At 33.8% G+C, this 16,785-nt stretch overlaps 3 protein-coding genes across 5 annotated transcripts in view; 1 reads left to right on the top strand and 2 right to left on the bottom strand.

Annotated features, from left to right (window-relative positions):
- The window catches only part of LOC126746768 (ATP-binding cassette sub-family F member 3), a 24,369-nt gene extending 23,661 nt beyond the window's left edge, over window positions 1-708 (top strand). Inside the window, exon 12 of the mRNA XM_050455122.1 lies at window positions 293-708. Within this exon, the coding sequence (XP_050311079.1) occupies window positions 293-451 (159 nt within the window). The 3' untranslated portion in view covers window positions 452-708. The remainder of the gene's footprint in view (window positions 1-292) is intronic.
- Window positions 521-8,303, bottom strand: LOC126746789 (signal recognition particle receptor subunit beta). The gene is made up of 4 exons (XM_050455185.1): window positions 8,067-8,303; window positions 7,847-8,013; window positions 7,517-7,788; window positions 521-933 (listed from the first exon to the last, which is right to left on the bottom strand). Exons 1-4 carry the CDS (start codon window positions 8,134-8,136, stop codon window positions 729-731), a joined length of 714 nt encoding a protein of 237 aa, XP_050311142.1. The 5' UTR covers window positions 8,137-8,303; the 3' UTR covers window positions 521-728.
- A 3,437-nt stretch (window positions 8,304-11,740) lies between these two features.
- Window positions 11,741-16,785, bottom strand: part of LOC126746771 (uncharacterized) — a 110,216-nt gene continuing 105,171 nt past the window's right edge. For all 3 annotated transcript variants that reach the window (XM_050455126.1, XM_050455127.1, XM_050455125.1), the window contains exons 6-7: window positions 12,348-12,419; window positions 11,741-12,150 (exon numbers count right to left, since the gene is read on the bottom strand). In XM_050455126.1, the coding sequence (XP_050311083.1) occupies window positions 12,130-12,150; window positions 12,348-12,419 (93 nt within the window). In that variant the 3' untranslated portion in view covers window positions 11,741-12,129. The remainder of the gene's footprint in view (window positions 12,151-12,347; window positions 12,420-16,785) is intronic.

Here is a 16,785-nt window from a genome sequence, read left to right on the forward strand (position 1 = left end):
ATGATTGAGCCTAACAGGGTATTTAAAGTTGGAATTTCTTAGTAATTTTGTGATTTTAAGCAGTATCGTGTTGAAAATTGATGATTTAAAAACGAGGTTTCGACATTTGATCGACGATATTAATCATTAAAAATAATAATTTTAAACACACAGGGCACTTGAATAACTTCACAGCTACTTTTAGGTACTTATGATAGTCATTGCAAAAACTCCTGAAATAATCTGAAAATCACCCTTTTCCTAACTATTATTGTCATGTTACTCTATAAAGACTTTCAACGGATTTTTCCAGGGTGGCGTGATACTGGTTTCCCACGACGAACGTTTAATCCGCATGGTGACGACCGAATTATGGCACTGCAGCAACGGCACAGTGAAGAGTATAGAGGGCGGATTCGACGAATATAGGAAAATCGTAGAACAGGAACTGGAAGCTGTTCAGGCCAAATAAATGGTATTTATATATTTTTAATTAATTTTATAAAGTGAGCATTACATAACAGGATTAAAACCAAACCAATTAAAAAATAATAATTTTTATTAAAACACACTGTGATCCGACAACAAACCAGAGAAAGTCGCGCCTAACAGCTCGTTTATTTATCCTTGTTTTGTAGCGCGCCAGATGTATTTATTTGCCTTTTTTTTTTTGTAATTGAATACGTTGATGTTATGTATAAAACCGAATAAACAATTTCAAAGCAGTAAGTGGCAGTTTGTTTGTATTTTTAACAGGCCGCTTTTCTAATCCATTTTTTCAAGGGCTCCAGGTCGACCGAGCCGTTTTTGTTGAACGCGTGAGATTCCGCAAATTCCACCCTGCAGTAGAGATCGTTGAAGCTGAAATCGTTGGACGAGTCTCCCAGTTTGGCCGCCTTCTCTTTCGATTCCAGTTGGGTCAGTTGGTTCGTTTGGGTGTTACGTAGGGTGTTACTGGAAAAGTCACTTTATTAGTTAAGAAAAGAGCAAGGAACAAGGATTTTTTTAAAAGCAAATACAGAGTGTCCCAAATGCAAGGTTTACTACTAAATCTTCATTTTTTATTTTATACGTTATTTATTTATTCGTTCATAAAAATAAAACATCTCAAGCCAAATATACCGTGACCGATAAATTCGATAAAAATTAGAGACATGATTTTTTGAGAAAACGCTCGGAAAAAGTTGCGCATTATTTCACATAAATTTTTGTATACAGGGTGGAACAAAAAAAAGATATGATATCGGTCATTTTTTTTACACGGAATGCTATATTTTTTATTGCATTTATGAAATATGAAATAGGTCCAACAAAAGAGGAATAATGTTATTAAGCAGACTCCAAAAAACTAAATGTATACTTTCATAATGCAGGTGGTTTGCGAACTAAAATAGCTGATCTGCGGAATGCTGTCAACAGTTGCATATATGATGTTGTGATTTTGGTGGAGTCTTGGCTTAATGAAGATTTTCTAGACTCGGAGTTAAGGTTCACTGACTTCAATATTTTCCGTCAGGATCGAAGTTACACAAATACAGGGAGGCAAAGGGGTGGTGGCACTTTGATTGCTGTTTTAAAGCCAGGTTATTACAGACCAGTGATTCAACCCTGGAACACATCTTTGTGCTTGTATCATGCAGTGACAAGAATATCATTTTTGGTGCTGTCTACATCCCTCCTGCTTCTCCTTTATCAATTTATGAGGAATTTGCCTCTACATCCATGGATCTTGTGAGTGTTCATACTAGATGTGATATTCTATTTTGTGGTGATTTTAATCTGCCACATGCGGTATGGAGGAACACTGTGAACGGACTGCATGTTGAGACGGCTGAGTCTATAACATCTGCAAATGTGCTATGTAGTTGTTGTAACTATCTTAATCTTAAGCAGGTGAATGGCTTACCAAATTTGTTTGGTACTTTTCTTGATCTGTTTTTCTCAAGTTTGTCAAATGTTAAAGTCATATATGGCTACTGAAAATTTATCACCGGCATCAAACCACCATCCTGCTTATGAAATAAGTATTCCTATTAATTGTGATTTTAGTCTTAAGTATGATTTTGTAAACTGTGATTTTGTTACCATTAATAATTACCTTGCTTGCATGAATTGGGATACTGCTTTTAATCAGAAGGATATTAATAAATGTATTGATATTTTTTACAATGCTCTCTATTTTGCTATTGAGATGTTTGTTCCAATTAAACATTTTAAATCATCTAATTTTCCCACTTGGTTTAGTAGAAAATTACAGAATCTTGTTATTCAAAAAAAGATTGCTCACACAAAATTCAAAAATAGTAAGAATCCCATGGATTATGTTAATTTTTCAAATTTGAGGAATAAATGTAAAACTCTTCGTGATGAATGTTTTAGGTCATATATTGAAAGATTAAATACTGAAATTTCTCATGATCCTTCTTCATTTTGGAAACACATCAATAGATTACGTAGGTCTGATTCATACCCCAATAGCATGCATATGGAAGCCGAGGTTGCTGGTAATGGTCAAGATATTGTAAACTTATTTGCTAGGTATTTTGAAACTACATACAGGCAACCTGTCCGCAAGGCTCCTGACTATAAATTTGATTACAGTCTGGATTTAAATCGCATCTCTTTTTCTTTATTGGACATATTTGATGAAATCTTACGCCTTCCAAACAAACATTCTTTTGGCCCTGATGGTATCCCATCTGTTTTTCTTAAAAACTGTGTGTGCACTCTGAGTAAGCCTCTGCATCACCTTTTCAATCTTTGCTTGACATCAGGCAAATTTCCTGATTATTGGAAGGTAAGCTTTTTAACGCCAATTCATAAAAATGGGGATAGAACTGATATTTGTAACTATAGAGGTGTGTGTATTCAGTCTGTAGTTCCTAAACTGTTTGACAGGTTGTTTTCTGTGCGATTTTCGTGGCATTGTAGGCGATTGCTTAGTGATCATCAGCATGGTTTTTGTCAGGGTAGATCTACGGTGACTAACCTGTTGACTTACCAGTATGATTTGATTGGTGCTTTTGAGAGGTCTGTACAGGTCGATAGTGTGTACACAGACTTCTCAAAGGCCTTTGATAGGGTTGGTCATGAACATCTGGTTCGGAAGTTTGGGGCTATGGGCCTTGGTAGGACTTTGGTCGAGTTTTGTCACAGTTTTTTGACTGGTCGCACACAGTTGGTCAGGATAAGTAATTATATTTCTAATGGTATTGAAGTATCTTCAGGCGTGCCTCAAGGTTCGCATATTGAACCGGTCTTTTTTAACTTGTTCATAAGAGATTTGAGTGATGTAATTGTTCATTCAAAACATCTTGCTTTTGCTGATGATTTTAAACTGTATAAAGCCATTGAGTCATATCTTGATGCTGAGCTACTTCAATTGGATTTAAATAGTGTTGCTGAGTGGTGTAATAGCAATAGTCTGGAACTGAATGTAAAGAAGTGTGTATGTATTTCGTTTGGTCGTTCTAATAAAATTATTAATTATCAATACACAATCAACAATAACGAACTCAAGTCAGTTGATACAGTTAAAGATTTAGGTGTTCTTTTTGATACCAAGCTAACTTTTTTGCCGCACATTTTGGATATTATTAACAGGAGTATGCGTAGTCTTGGTTTTATCACTAGAAATAGTGTACATCTTTCACCTTATTGTTTCAAATTACTTTATTACTCTTTGGTACGTTCCTTGCTTGAGTATGCGTCTGTAATTTGGTCCCCTTATTATGATTCTCATATTGAACACCTTGAGGCTGTACAAAGAAGATTCTTAAGATCCCTTGCTTATAGAGCTGAAGTTAATATTTTTCGTAATTATTACATCGACTATAATGCTATCAGTGTCCAATTTAATATCCCTAATCTTGAAGTCAGACGGCATTATTCTGATGCTTTAACGTTTTATAAGATCTTAAATGGTTTATATCATTCTCCTACCATCTTGGAAGCAATTCCTTTTAACACCTGTCAAAGAAGGATCAACTCTTCTATGTTTCGTTTACCCTTTCATTCGGCCAACTATGGGTTTTTTTCTCCATTGACTAGGACTTTGCGTTTCTTTAATGAAAATAGTTTGGATCCATTTTCCGGCGGCTTACGGTCATTCAAATCAAAAATAAATAATCTTACACTTTAACCTACGTTCCTTGGATAGTGCTAAGTTTTTAGCCTTGTTGATGACTGTTTTTTCAGAGGTTTTATCTTGGTATATATATATATATTTTGTAATTCTAGTATTGTATTTATATTGCTATATTGTTTAGTATTTTGTATTATCTATTTTGTTTTTGTAAACTGGCTCTGCCGTATATTGAAATAAATAAATAAATAAATATAGGCAAAACTCCAAGCAAGTTTCGTATAACACACCTTATCTCAAAACTCATCTGTTTCAGAAGTATTTACATTTAACCCGCAAGAAAGCAAGTAAGTACGTCTGTTTACAAATTAAGATAAAATGTTATAAACTGTGAAAACTCTTATTAATGTATCAAGTGTTCAAACTGATCCCATTTACTTCTTGGGCAGAAAGCAAGACGGTTTACAAACTCATGTAAAACATTATCAATTATTTCGGGTGATACCTATACGTCCAATTTCATATCTAATTCTATTTTCAAATCTTCTACGTTGTTTGGCTTCTTAATATAAACTTTACTTTTCAGGTATCCCCATTTAATATAATAAATAGTCGCGGGGATTTAGGTCCGGTGACCTGGCCGGCCACTCTATTGGCCCTCTTCGTCCTATCCATCTTATGTATGTGTCATATTACGGACATCTCAAAAGAAATGTGGCGGTGCGCCGTCTTGCTGAAACCACAAATTATCTGTCGGGACAGCAGGGTCTTGTTCGTTTGGGTATAGGGCAGCCAAAGCAGGGATATCTTCATGAAGAAATATCAAATAGCGTTGTCCTGTTAAGTTTTCTTCGAAAAAGTATGGTTCTAATACTTTATTTTCCACGATACCAGCACAAACATTAATAGATTTACGGTGTTGTGTATGAGGCTCAGTTGCCCAGTGTGGATTTGTCACACTGACCAGTACCGACAATTTTGTCGATTTACATCGTTTAAACAAAAAGTTGCTTCATCCGAAAAGAAAACTCGTATAACAGAAACTGAGGGTTATTATTGCAAACGTTCATCATTTGCTCGCAAAATTGGTTTTTTTCGATCAGGATCGTCCTCATTTAATTTGTATATTAGTCTAATTGAATCGGTGAGTGGCAAAAGGGTCTAAGTGCAAAAATACACATTTTCCAGGAAATAAAAAAAAATCAATTAGGAAGGAGAATTTCGTGATAGTGTTCACAGGGTAACTTGTTTATTAATTAACTCGAAGTTGTTTTATAGAAAAATAACATTTACAACGGCATTGGTCGGGTCTTTTTGCCAAAAATATTTGATGATTTTGGACCCTTCTTCCACTCAATAGCTGTTTTCGAAACTTTTTACTTATTATTTTATTTTTTTGCATTCGAAGAAATATAAGGGATAATAAAAGAGTTAGGGCAATAACAGGTGAACTCAATGAATTTTATTCAATAGTTTCAGAAGTAGACCTTGTCTAGCTAAGGAAAGGTACAGTACGTGTTGTTCGGCTCGATTTGCATATAAACAGTGCCGTTGCGTTAATTCTTATATTCGTGTTCTGTGCCTTTTAGTGTTTATGTCTTAAAAGCGCACTACTGTCGCTAATGGCGCGTTATTAGGGGACAAAACTTGGCGCAGCTTTGAAACAGATGGTGTACCTTTCCTTAGCTAGACTAACTCTAGTAACGTTCCATGAAATAATATGGTAATAGAATGCTAAATCTTCACCACTAACGAATTGTAGAACTTTCTTTAAGTCCTGGATTTTTTTTGTCATTAATAGGTACTGCTTGGAAGCTCTGGCCTTACGTTCAGTTTAACTAATTTAAAAACTGGAAGAAAATGCACCGCCAATGAAATCAGAAACTGTTACATGACCTGGAGTTATAGCATCAAACGTAAATTCACAATATGTTGACAACACTGAATACATTGTGTTTTTGAAGGTGGTAGACAATGGTACAGTGAAAACATCTTGTCGGACTTGCATTGTCTTATTTATTTAATGTAACACGACGTTTCGGTTGGTAATCAAGTGTAATCTGACAGCAAACTACTATTCTATAGGCTTATATACAAAAAAGCAAAACGTCAAGTTGTTCATTTTCATCTTGAGCAGGACGACCAGATTTCGGCAGATCTCGTACTTGATCGAATTTTCTAAATTTAGCCTCTATTCTACTCACCACCTTTTGACATATCGGAGGATGGATTTAATTAAATAATTGAGCAACTTCTCTTTGAGTACGTGTTCTATCACCAAACCCAACCATGCACAGAATTTTTATTTTTTCTCGTTCCGTTAACTTTACCACTAAAAAATTCTTCTGCAAAATCACTGTTTTTTTATAAAACCTTATAAATAGTGTTGATAAGTTAAAGGTTATATACGAAAAACAGTGATTTTGCAGAAGAATTTTTTACTGGTAAATGTGTGGGGTGGGTGGGGGGTATAAGGGTAGTTTTTTTGAAAAACAATTTTTTTTGTACAAGATAAAAACCGTTTTTTTAATAAAACTACCCCTAGCCCCCCACCCACCCCACAAACTTTATCAGTAAAAATTCTTCTGCAAAATCACTGTTTTTCGTATATAACCTTTAACTTATCAACACTATTTATAAGGTTTTATAAAAAAACAGTGATTTTGCAGAAGAATTTTTACTGGTAAAGTTTGTGGGGTGGGTGGGGGGCTAGGGGTAGTTTTATTAAAAAAACGGTTTTTATCTTGTACAAAAAAAATTGTTTTTCAAAAAAACTACCCTTAGCCCCCCACCCACCCCACACACTTTACCAGTAAAAATTCTTCTCTTTCAGTCTCTTTTCATTCAGGTTGTGTCATATTCATATAGCTGTACTGAGTCAAGTCTTCACTTACATTTTCGTTTCGCATTTAACAAGATATACCTGTGTTTTTGAAGGTGGTAGACAATGGTACAGTCAAAACATCTTGTCGAACTTGCATTGTCTTATTTATTTAATGTAACACGACGTTTCGGTTGGTAAGTATCTCCAACCGTTATCAAGTGTAAACTGACCAACCGAAGCGTCGTGTTACATTAAATAAATAAGACGATGCAAGTCTGACAAGATGTTTTCACTGAATACATTGTTATTTCTCTTTTCGATAGGCTTACAGCTTTTTTTTGTAATACTGTGGCCGCCAGTTTTCGTAGTCAATAATATCGTGGTACGAGATCCTTTTAAACTCAAATGGCTTGGTGATTCTACTTCTTAAAATCATGCTTTCTAGTGGAGTAAAAACAAGAAAAGAAATCGCTTACTTCTCGGAAAACAATTTTTAAGGTATAACCATATGAAACCTTTACAGGATTATTGGTTTAAGTCACAGATAAAGAATCACATGACATATCTGTGATCAAAATTAAACCTCACCAATCGAATCTGCGGCAAAACTAATTAAATTAAATACTTACAGTTCCTTCTCTAGCATGGACTTAATCACGCCAGATCCTTTGGCCAAAGTCTGATCCTGTTTATTACACAAAATTAACAAGTCAGGCCTATTTTTCATCACAGCGGGATCAATTAGGATGTTATACAACACGTTAGCGGCATCCCTAATATTCTGACTTACTGTGACAGAATCTATGACATACACGATTGCTTTCGATTGGTTTTTGTATTTTTCGAAGAATTGTTGCCTGATACTGTGATAACCTGGGAGGTCGATTACTGTAACACCTTTCTAAAAGCAAGTCATATAGTCGAAAAACCCATAAGGAAAATTTACAGTTTATACTAACCCCATCAATTTTATACTCCTCAATGTTTTCTTGGCTTGATGTATAGGTGGAAACGTGCATGTTATGCAACAGTTGTGAGTAAATCAGGGTTTTGCCGGTTTCATTGAGGCCCGTCAAGAGAACACACTTTTTGCCACTTTTGAGGACTCGCCTCAGGAAAAACAGGACTGAAATAAATTGTTAAGAGAGTATGTTTGCTAAAACATGGTGCCCCACTTACTTATTGTAAATAACACTAATGCTAGGGCTAAAATTATTGGGGAAATTCCTGTGAATTGTCCTTGCTCCATGCTTTGAAATTAACTCGAATAAATTGTAATAATAAGTTAACAGAAAGGTGGAATACAGGCAGTGTTTGTCACTGTAATTATATAGAAAAGCTTTTATTATTGTTTAATTCGATTTTTAAAATTAGTACACATCTGTTTATGAAAATGTCAACACACGTGTCATGACGTCACGGGAGCTGTCAAATGCGTTGACATGTTTGCGATGTTGCCGTCTTGAGCGTAAAATCCAATTAATACTTATTTTTTGTTTTTAGTTACAAAGAATGTATGTATTGTACCATCGGTTAAGTTACATAGTTCCTAGTCTGAAATGGATGAATTATTAAAGAATTTATATTCGAGCAGGGTCACATTGGGCGAGAGAGACAGAAAAATGCACGAGAACGAGGAAGAGAGAGAGAGAGAGAGACGAGTGGAGGTCACGTCACACGAAAGAAAGAGACGAAGAATCGCACGAGAAATACTTAAGAGAGAAGTAAGGTCAAGTCAAGGACACATCGCATGAGAGAGTAGAGGTCAGTTCAAAGACAAGTCATGGTCACTTTAAAATCATAATAAGATTATGTCGCACGAGAGAGGTCAGGTCAAGGACAAGTCCTGTCATCTGTGTGACATTTTTTTGAAGCGTGTAAAAACCGACGTAAAAAATTTTGACGCTTGTAAAAATCGACGTAAAAAATTTTGACGCTTGTAAAAAACGACGTAAAAAATTTTTACGCTTGTAAAAATCGACGTAAAAAATTTTGACGCTTGTAAAAATCGACGTAAAAAATTTTGACGCTTGTAAAAATCGACGTGAAGGATTTTGACGCTTGTAAAAATCGACGTGAAGGATTTTGACGCTTGTAAAAAACGACGTAAAAAATTTTGACGCTTGTAAAAATCGACGTAAAAAATTTTGACGCTTGTAAAAAACGACGTAAAAAATTTTGACGCTTGTAAAAATCGACGTAAAAAATTTTGACGCTTGTAAAAATCGACGTAAAAAATTTTGACGCTTGTAAAAATCGACGTAAAAAATTTTGACGCTTGTAAAAATCGACGTTAAAAATTTTGACGCTTGTAAAAATCGACGTGAAGAATTTTGACGCTTGTAAAAATCGACGTAAAAAATTTTGACACGTGTAATAATCAACGTGAAGAATTTTGACGCTCGTAAAAATCGACGTAAAAAATTTTGACGCTTGTAAAAATCGACGTAAAAAATTTTGACGCTTGTAAAAATCGACGTAAAAAATTTTGACGCTTGTAAAAAACGACGTAAAAAATTTTGACGCTTGTAAAAATCGACGTAAAAAATTTTGACGCTTGTAAAAATCGACGTAAAAAATTTTGACGCTTGTAAAAAACGACGTAAAAAATTTTGACGCTTGTAAAAATCGACGTAAAAAATTTTGACGCTTGTAAAAATCGACGTAAAAAATTTTGACGCTTGTAAAAATCGACGTAAAAAATTTTGACGCTTGTAAAAATCGACGTAAAAAATTTTTACGCTTGTAAAAATCGACGTAGAAAATTTTGACGCTTGTAAAAATCGACGTAAAAAATTTTTACGCTTGTAAAAATCGACGTAAAAAATTTTTACGCTTGTAAAAATCGACGTGAAAAATTTTGACGCTTGTAAAAATCGACGTAAAAAATTTTGACGCTTGTAAAAAACGACGTAAAAAATTTTTACGCGTGTAAAAATCGACGTAAAAAATTTTGACGCGTGTAAAAATCGACGTAAAAAAATTTTTGACGCATGTAAAAATCGACGTGAAGGATTTTGACGCGTGTAAAAATCGGCGTAAAAAATTTTGAAGCTTGTAAAAATCGACGTAAAAAATTTTGACGCTTGTAAAAATCGACGTAAAAAATTTTGACGCATGTAAAAAACGACGTGAAGGATTTTGACGCTTGTAAAAATCGGCGTAAAAAATTTTGATGCTTGTAAAAATCGACGTAAAAAATTTTGACGCTTGTAAAAATCGACGTAAAAAATTTTGACGTTTGTAAAAATCGGCGTCACATTTTTTGACGCTTGTAAAAATCGACGTGAAGGATTTTGACGCGTGTAAAAATTGACGTAAAAAATTTTGACGCTTGTAAAAATCGACGTAAAAAATTTTGACGCTTGTAAAAAACGACGTAAAAAATTTTGGCGCGTGAAAAATTGACGTAAAAAATTTTGACGCTTGTAAAAATCGACGTAAAAATATTTGACGCTTGTAAAAATCGGCGTAAAAAATTTTGACGCATGTAAAAATTGACGTGAAAAATTTTGACGCTTGTAACAATCGACGTGAAGGATTTTGACGCGTGTAGAAATTGACGTAAAAAATTTTGACGCTTGTAAAAATCGGCGTAAAAAATTTTGACGCATGTAAAAATTGGCGTAAAAAATTAAAAATCGACGTAAAAAATTTTGACGCGTGTAAAAATCGACGTAAAAAATTTTGACGCATGTAAAAATCGGCGTGAAAAATTTTGACGCTTGTAAAAAACGGCGTAAAAAATTTTGACGCTTGTAAAAATCGTCGTGAAAAATTTTGACGCATGTAAAAATCGACGTGAAAAATTTTGACGCTTGTAAAAATCGGCGTAAAAAATTTTGACGCTTGTAAAAAACGGCGTAAAAAATTTTGACGCTTGTAAAAATCGTCGTGAAAAATTTTGACGCATGTAAAAATCGACGTGAAAAATTTTGACGCTTGTAAAAATCGACGTAAAAAATTTTGACGCTTGTAAAAATTGGCGTAAAAAATTAAAAATCGACGTGAAAAATTTTGACACGTGTAAAAATCAGCTGACACTCTTTGAAAAGCTTTAAGTGTGAAAAAGTCCAGAATTAAGTGAAGGTCAATTCAAGGTCGAATAACGGTCAAGTCACTTCAAGGTCACGCCGCACGATAGAGTCGAGTACCAAAGTCAAGTTAAGGATACGTCAAGGTCACTTTGAAGGTCAAGTCCAAATGCGCACCAAAAATGCTCGAGATCATGAAAACTCCCCCCAGTTACAAAATACACAGTGCCTTTATCTACCGGAGAATTAATGAAACGACTTCTGCGCCATCTTTCGGGCATTCATGAAAACTGTGACGAAACCTTTTTTAGGTTAAGTAGTTCGCACTCTGGAACACATGATTCAACAGATGGCGCCCTAAGTCCATAGGTTAAATAAAAAAACAAACGGTTTTAGGAAACATCCTATTAATATAATTATATTATAAACACATTCACACATACATGAAACTTTTATTTAGATTTTATTGATTCACTTCACAGTTATTCTGATAAGTTGGTTCCAATACAATACTAATATCATTTAAAAGGAAAATAAAAATATATGAGCCTAAATTGGTCAACTCACTTGACGTTTCAAGTGTCAAAGTTTGACAAGTAGGAAAGTTTTCGTTGCGATTTTGTTGAAAATTCCGCACGTGCTAATATTGACCGGAAAAAATTATTATATAATAGTAAAAAATAAAACAGAGACGTACTTACAATAAACAAAATATGTATGTGACTTTTATATTATCATTATTCATATTATTACAGATAATTTCAATATTATTATTATTATTATAATAAACTTATAAAACGATACACTTAATAAAAGAAGCTCATTTCTAAAATTTATTCTAAAAAACACTAAATTCTAACTTCTTTATTATACAAGTTGTATACGATAAAAAAGTCGATCGCTCGACACGTACAATATACCGACAAAATCGTCCAGAAAAAGAAAATAATATAAAACATTTATAAAAGGGTGTAGGAGTATTTAAAAAACTTTTATTTATAAATATTTGCGCGATGTGGACAATTTTGAACGAGGAGCGATACAATCAATCATAAAATGTTCGAATATTAAATGAAACAGTCTTGGGCGATATTGGTCCAACTCCTCACGCTCACATCGCTTTTACTGCTTCAGGAATGATCTTTACAATTTTAAATGTTTAAATTTTCTGGTTTGTTTTGTTTCTTTATGACGTATTGATATTGGTCTTACTCTTCAGCCGTCACCACCTAAAAAAAGTGTTCGATTAATAGAAAATTCAATGGTAAACAATATACATTAATATCATGTTTCTCTAGACTAAAAAGTGAATAATAAGGGGGATATTCTTGTTTGAGCTACATGTTATAAAAATACCGAAAAAAAAAGAAGTATAATAATTAAAATTGCAATAATAGAAAAAGAAAACCGAAAAAATCGAACTTACGGCCGTTTCACTCGGCGTATCCCCGGACTCCGGACTAATTTCGCTCTCTTTCGCTGCGACATCAGACGGAATCTGAAAATTCAAATTAAGCCTTACATTCGTTTATTTACTATGTAAGAAATTAGATCAGTTCCAAGTTTGCACTTATATACAGGGTGTCCCAAAATTAGTGGACGAAACGCGAACCCTGTATTCTTTGGTCAAAAATAACCTGACTTTTTTCTATAAATATATATCGGCAAACGCCCCCCAAGGGAGCTACGCCCCTTTTAAAGGGGGCACCTGAAGATGGTTTTTTCCACTTATTTTCGAAACGGGTAAATATAAAAATTTTAAATTTTGGTATTCTCCCAATTTTGATATGCTGAATTTAGTTGTCATTTCATAATTTTCATTATTTAGTCAGGAGCGTATCATTTAGGGGGTGAGCTTAAAAAAATACCTAAAAAAAATTGTGTGCAAAGTTTTTGTTTTTTTTTCTTTAAATTTTAAAAATTTGACGCTTTTTACGTAAAAAAGTACGTTTTCGAGAAAAACGCATTTAAAAATAACGCTGCATAGTATTATTTTCACTACCAATTTTTATGAAAACTTAGTAGCAGGCTTTGGAAAAAATTGACACACTGCATAATGACATTAACATTTGTTGTAATTGATTAGTTGTCATTTTGCATTCAAATTGTTAATATCTTTTTAACTATGGAAGACTTTTCGACTCGTGAAAAAGTAGATATTCATTTTATGTATGGATTTTGCAATGGAAACGCACATGCCGTAATGCACGCAATTGCAAATGATGCTTATGGGGAAGTACTGAATTTAATTGAAGAAAACCCTCAAATATTATCATTGAGAACCTTAGAAGAGATTACCAATATCCCAAAGTAAAATTAAATATGATAAATAAATAATTAAGAACCTAATTTGTTATCCAAAAAATTAAATTTAAAGTAATTATAACTGAAAATTGAGATTGGTATAAATAGTGTTGTTATTAATTATTAGCGTCGGATCACATTAAATTCATTTCAAAATACTCTAATTACTATTATTATTATTATTTACTTGGATAAGTCTTATCACAAACATCAAACACCCCAAAACAAATCCTTCTGACGACTAACTGGAATGTTTAGTGGCTTACTAAGGTTTACGCTTATTTCCTATGCAATTTAAAATATTTAAAAATAATTTCAGATGGGAAGAATGACTAAGATGTTAGGATACCATCCTTTCCATTATAAAAGGGTTCAGGAGTTAGAAGAAGAAGATTTTCCAGCTCGAGTAGACTTTTACCATTGGATTTTAAATCACCCAAATCTTCGTCAAAAAATTTTGTGGTCAGATGAGGCAACTTTTTCTAAGAGTAAGGGCTTTAACAGCCGTAATACTCATTTTTTGGAGCATCGAGAATCCGAGAGTAGTTCGACGAACTAACTCTCAGCATAGATTTTCCTTTAACGTATGGGCGGGTTTGATAGGAGATAAATTGATAGGCCCAATTATTTTGCCACACAGGTTAACTATGGTCGTCATTATTTAAATTTTCTTCAAAACAATCTCAGAGATTTACTGGACGATGTTCCCATAGAAAGCTTTTTAGGATTTTTGAAGGATTTTTCAGCACGATGGGGCACTAGCTCACTACAGCCGACAGGTGAGAAACTGGCTGGACAATAATTTTACAGGCCAAGGTGGTCCAATAAACTGGCCTGCACGATCGCCCGACCTTAATCCTCTGGATTATTATCTTTGGGGTAATATGTGCAATATTATTTATGCCACCGAAATTGATACTCCAGAAGAGCTTCAGAGGCGAATTTTTGCAGCTGCAGGCCAAATAAGAGAAAACCGATTTGAAATTCTTAGATCGACCCAAAACATTCAAAAAAGATCCAGGTTATGCATTCAGGAAAACGAAAACTTGTTTGAACATTTGCCTCAAATAAATTAGTATTTTTATCTGTTTGCAATTTTATTTGTCTATTTACTTTTGAAGCGTGCTATTGAGTTTTAATAAAAATTGTTATTAATAATACTATGCAGCGTTATTTTTAAATGCGTTTTTCTCGAAAACGGTAACTCGTAGAGTTATTGACCAAGAGGTACTTTTTTACGTAAAAAGCTTTAAATTTTAAAAATTTAAAGAAAAAAAAACAAAAACTTTGCACACAATTTTTTTTTAGGAATTTTTTTAAGCTCACCCCCTAAATGATACGCACCTGACTAAATAATGAAAATTATGAAATGACAACTAAATTCAGCATATCAAAATTGGGAGAATACCAAAATTTAAAATTTTTATATTTACCCGTTTCGAAAATAAGTGGAAAAAACCATCTTCAGGTGCCCTCTTTAAAAGGGGCGTGGCTCCCTTGGGGGGTGTTTGCCGATATATGTTTATAGGAAAAAGTAAGGTTATTTTTGACGAAAGAATACAGGGTTCGCGTTTCGTCCACTAATTTTGGGACACCCTGTATATACATGGGGCAAATTTACAAACGACTTAACACCCTGTACATATGTAATTTCGGTCACTAAATAGACCAAAGCTATACGTGCCTTGACGTCACTTTATAAGTAAAGTGACATCATGGGTCCGCATACTTTTTTGATAAAATTATAAAAATATTTTTTATATAATGCAGACAAACGGGGTTGGGGGGGAAAAGGGCGGCCAAGGAGGACACGATGCAAGATTAGTCATTAAAAAAAAAAAGAAAACACAATCAGGTTAGCACAAATACAAGTGAGGGCTGCTCTATTTTGGAATAGGAGGGTTAAACATCAGTTCATTCCGGGCAAAAAAAAATGCATTCAACTAAGATATTTAGCAATTCAGTATTAATATTATCACGTAAACACTATTCATCTTAGGTACTAAGTGGTGCAAGAGGTGGTGAAGGGGGTGTTTCTTTTATAAGTCTTTGTAGGTGGTATACAAAAGAAGAAAATAGAGTATAGTAATTGTGCCTTTACCTCCAACCGACCCATCAAGTACCTGAAAATAAAGAATACCAGGATTTGCATAGAAATGATAAAAAACTTGTACAGGAACCGATCAAAATCGCGATTGTCTTTAGTATAAAATTTTCAATTGTACAATATTCTGGACGTTTGACTTTTTAAGGGTTTTAAAACAAATTGTACTGAAAATGCTTTATGTATTTACACTAAGTAAAGTCCAGTTCAGAGATCTATTAGAATCTTTGATGTGTCGCAGATGCCGCACTAACTAGTCCGTGCGCCTATGTCATATTTATTGTTGCATGATATATATGTTTAAATGGCAAAATTTTATATTGTCTATCTATGAAATTATTTTAAATATACGTAAAACCCCATGTTTTATACTATTTTTTATATTTCTTTCGAAAATGACAATTTTTAGAAAGAAAATAATATCATAAGAAAATAATATCAAAAAATTGACCGCGGACTAAAATCCAAGCATCTTACAAAATATTTTAAACACTTCCAGCACTCACAGACTTGTCACCTCTTTTTAGCCAGTCTATTAAACAAAGATAAAACACCTGCGTTCTGACAATTCCTACTTTAGGCTGTCCAAGTGATTGTGTATCTCTCTCTATCCCACTGAATTTAAGAATTACGGGGCCGTACCCAAATAAATTTTTGGACCGTTTTTGTATTATTTTCGTCGTGTTTTTAAAGAGATCTTTACGGATGGGTCTATCAGCTTTAATAGTTGGGAGGGGGGGCCATGTGAGGTTATTATTTGATGTGTTTTGCCGGTTATGCTTTTTACACGTTTATGAAAGTAAAGAATTTAGAGTTTGGCTTGTATTCCTGTAAATTTTTTGCAGTTTTTACTGTGAGGAACAGTGTTTTTTTATTTGTGTTTGTGGATTTGTTTTGGTATTATACCTAAAGACCTTAAAATGTTTCGACCCTGGAAAAATAGGCAGGAAAATTTGGCAAATGAAGAGGAAAGTGTTTGTGCGGGCTTATGGAGACCGTGGGTGTACAAGAAAGACAATAACATTTGTGATAAAAACAATAAGAGTGATCTGGGCAGTGATTTAGACTTACATAGTTCTGATAGTTCATTTTCTAGTATTGAGGAAGCAAGGGAAGTAGAATCTACAGAGGAAATCAAGCAGTTTTAAAAGAACAAATTTATCTAAATATCTATAACAATCTCAGGAATGATACTCAGTTCACAAATGATTGTAGTGCTTTGCAAAAAATAGCGTTTTTAACAGGGGTTCCCTATAGTACAATATGCCTGTAAAAAAAGGATTAAAGACAGAATAAAAAGGAAAGATGCAGAACAATCAAAGGGACTTGACATGGATATTGCCAAATGCTGTAATGGAATTGTCAGGTGGTGTATAGAATATTTGAAGAAAATTTAAAAAATTTGGGAGGAAGAAAGATCCATATATTATTTAGCCGAAACATGGTATGAAACATT

This window comes from Anthonomus grandis, chromosome 18 (assembly GCF_022605725.1).
Source record: "Anthonomus grandis grandis chromosome 18, icAntGran1.3, whole genome shotgun sequence".
NCBI lineage: Eukaryota > Metazoa > Arthropoda > Insecta > Coleoptera > Curculionidae > Anthonomus > Anthonomus grandis.

Bases quoted from the DNA above. Each gene is read 5' to 3' on its own strand.
- LOC126746789 (XM_050455185.1), bottom strand. From the start codon at position 8,136: ATGGAGCAAGGACAATTCACAGGAATTTCCCCAATAATTTTAGCCCTA. The intron at 8,014-8,066 runs GTAAGTGGGGCA...AATTTATTTCAG, and splicing joins ATTAGTGTTATTTACAATAA to TCCTGTTTTTCCTGAGGCGA. The intron at 7,789-7,846 runs GTTAGTATAAAC...ACTTGCTTTTAG, and splicing joins AGGAGTATAAAATTGATGGG to AAAGGTGTTACAGTAATCGA.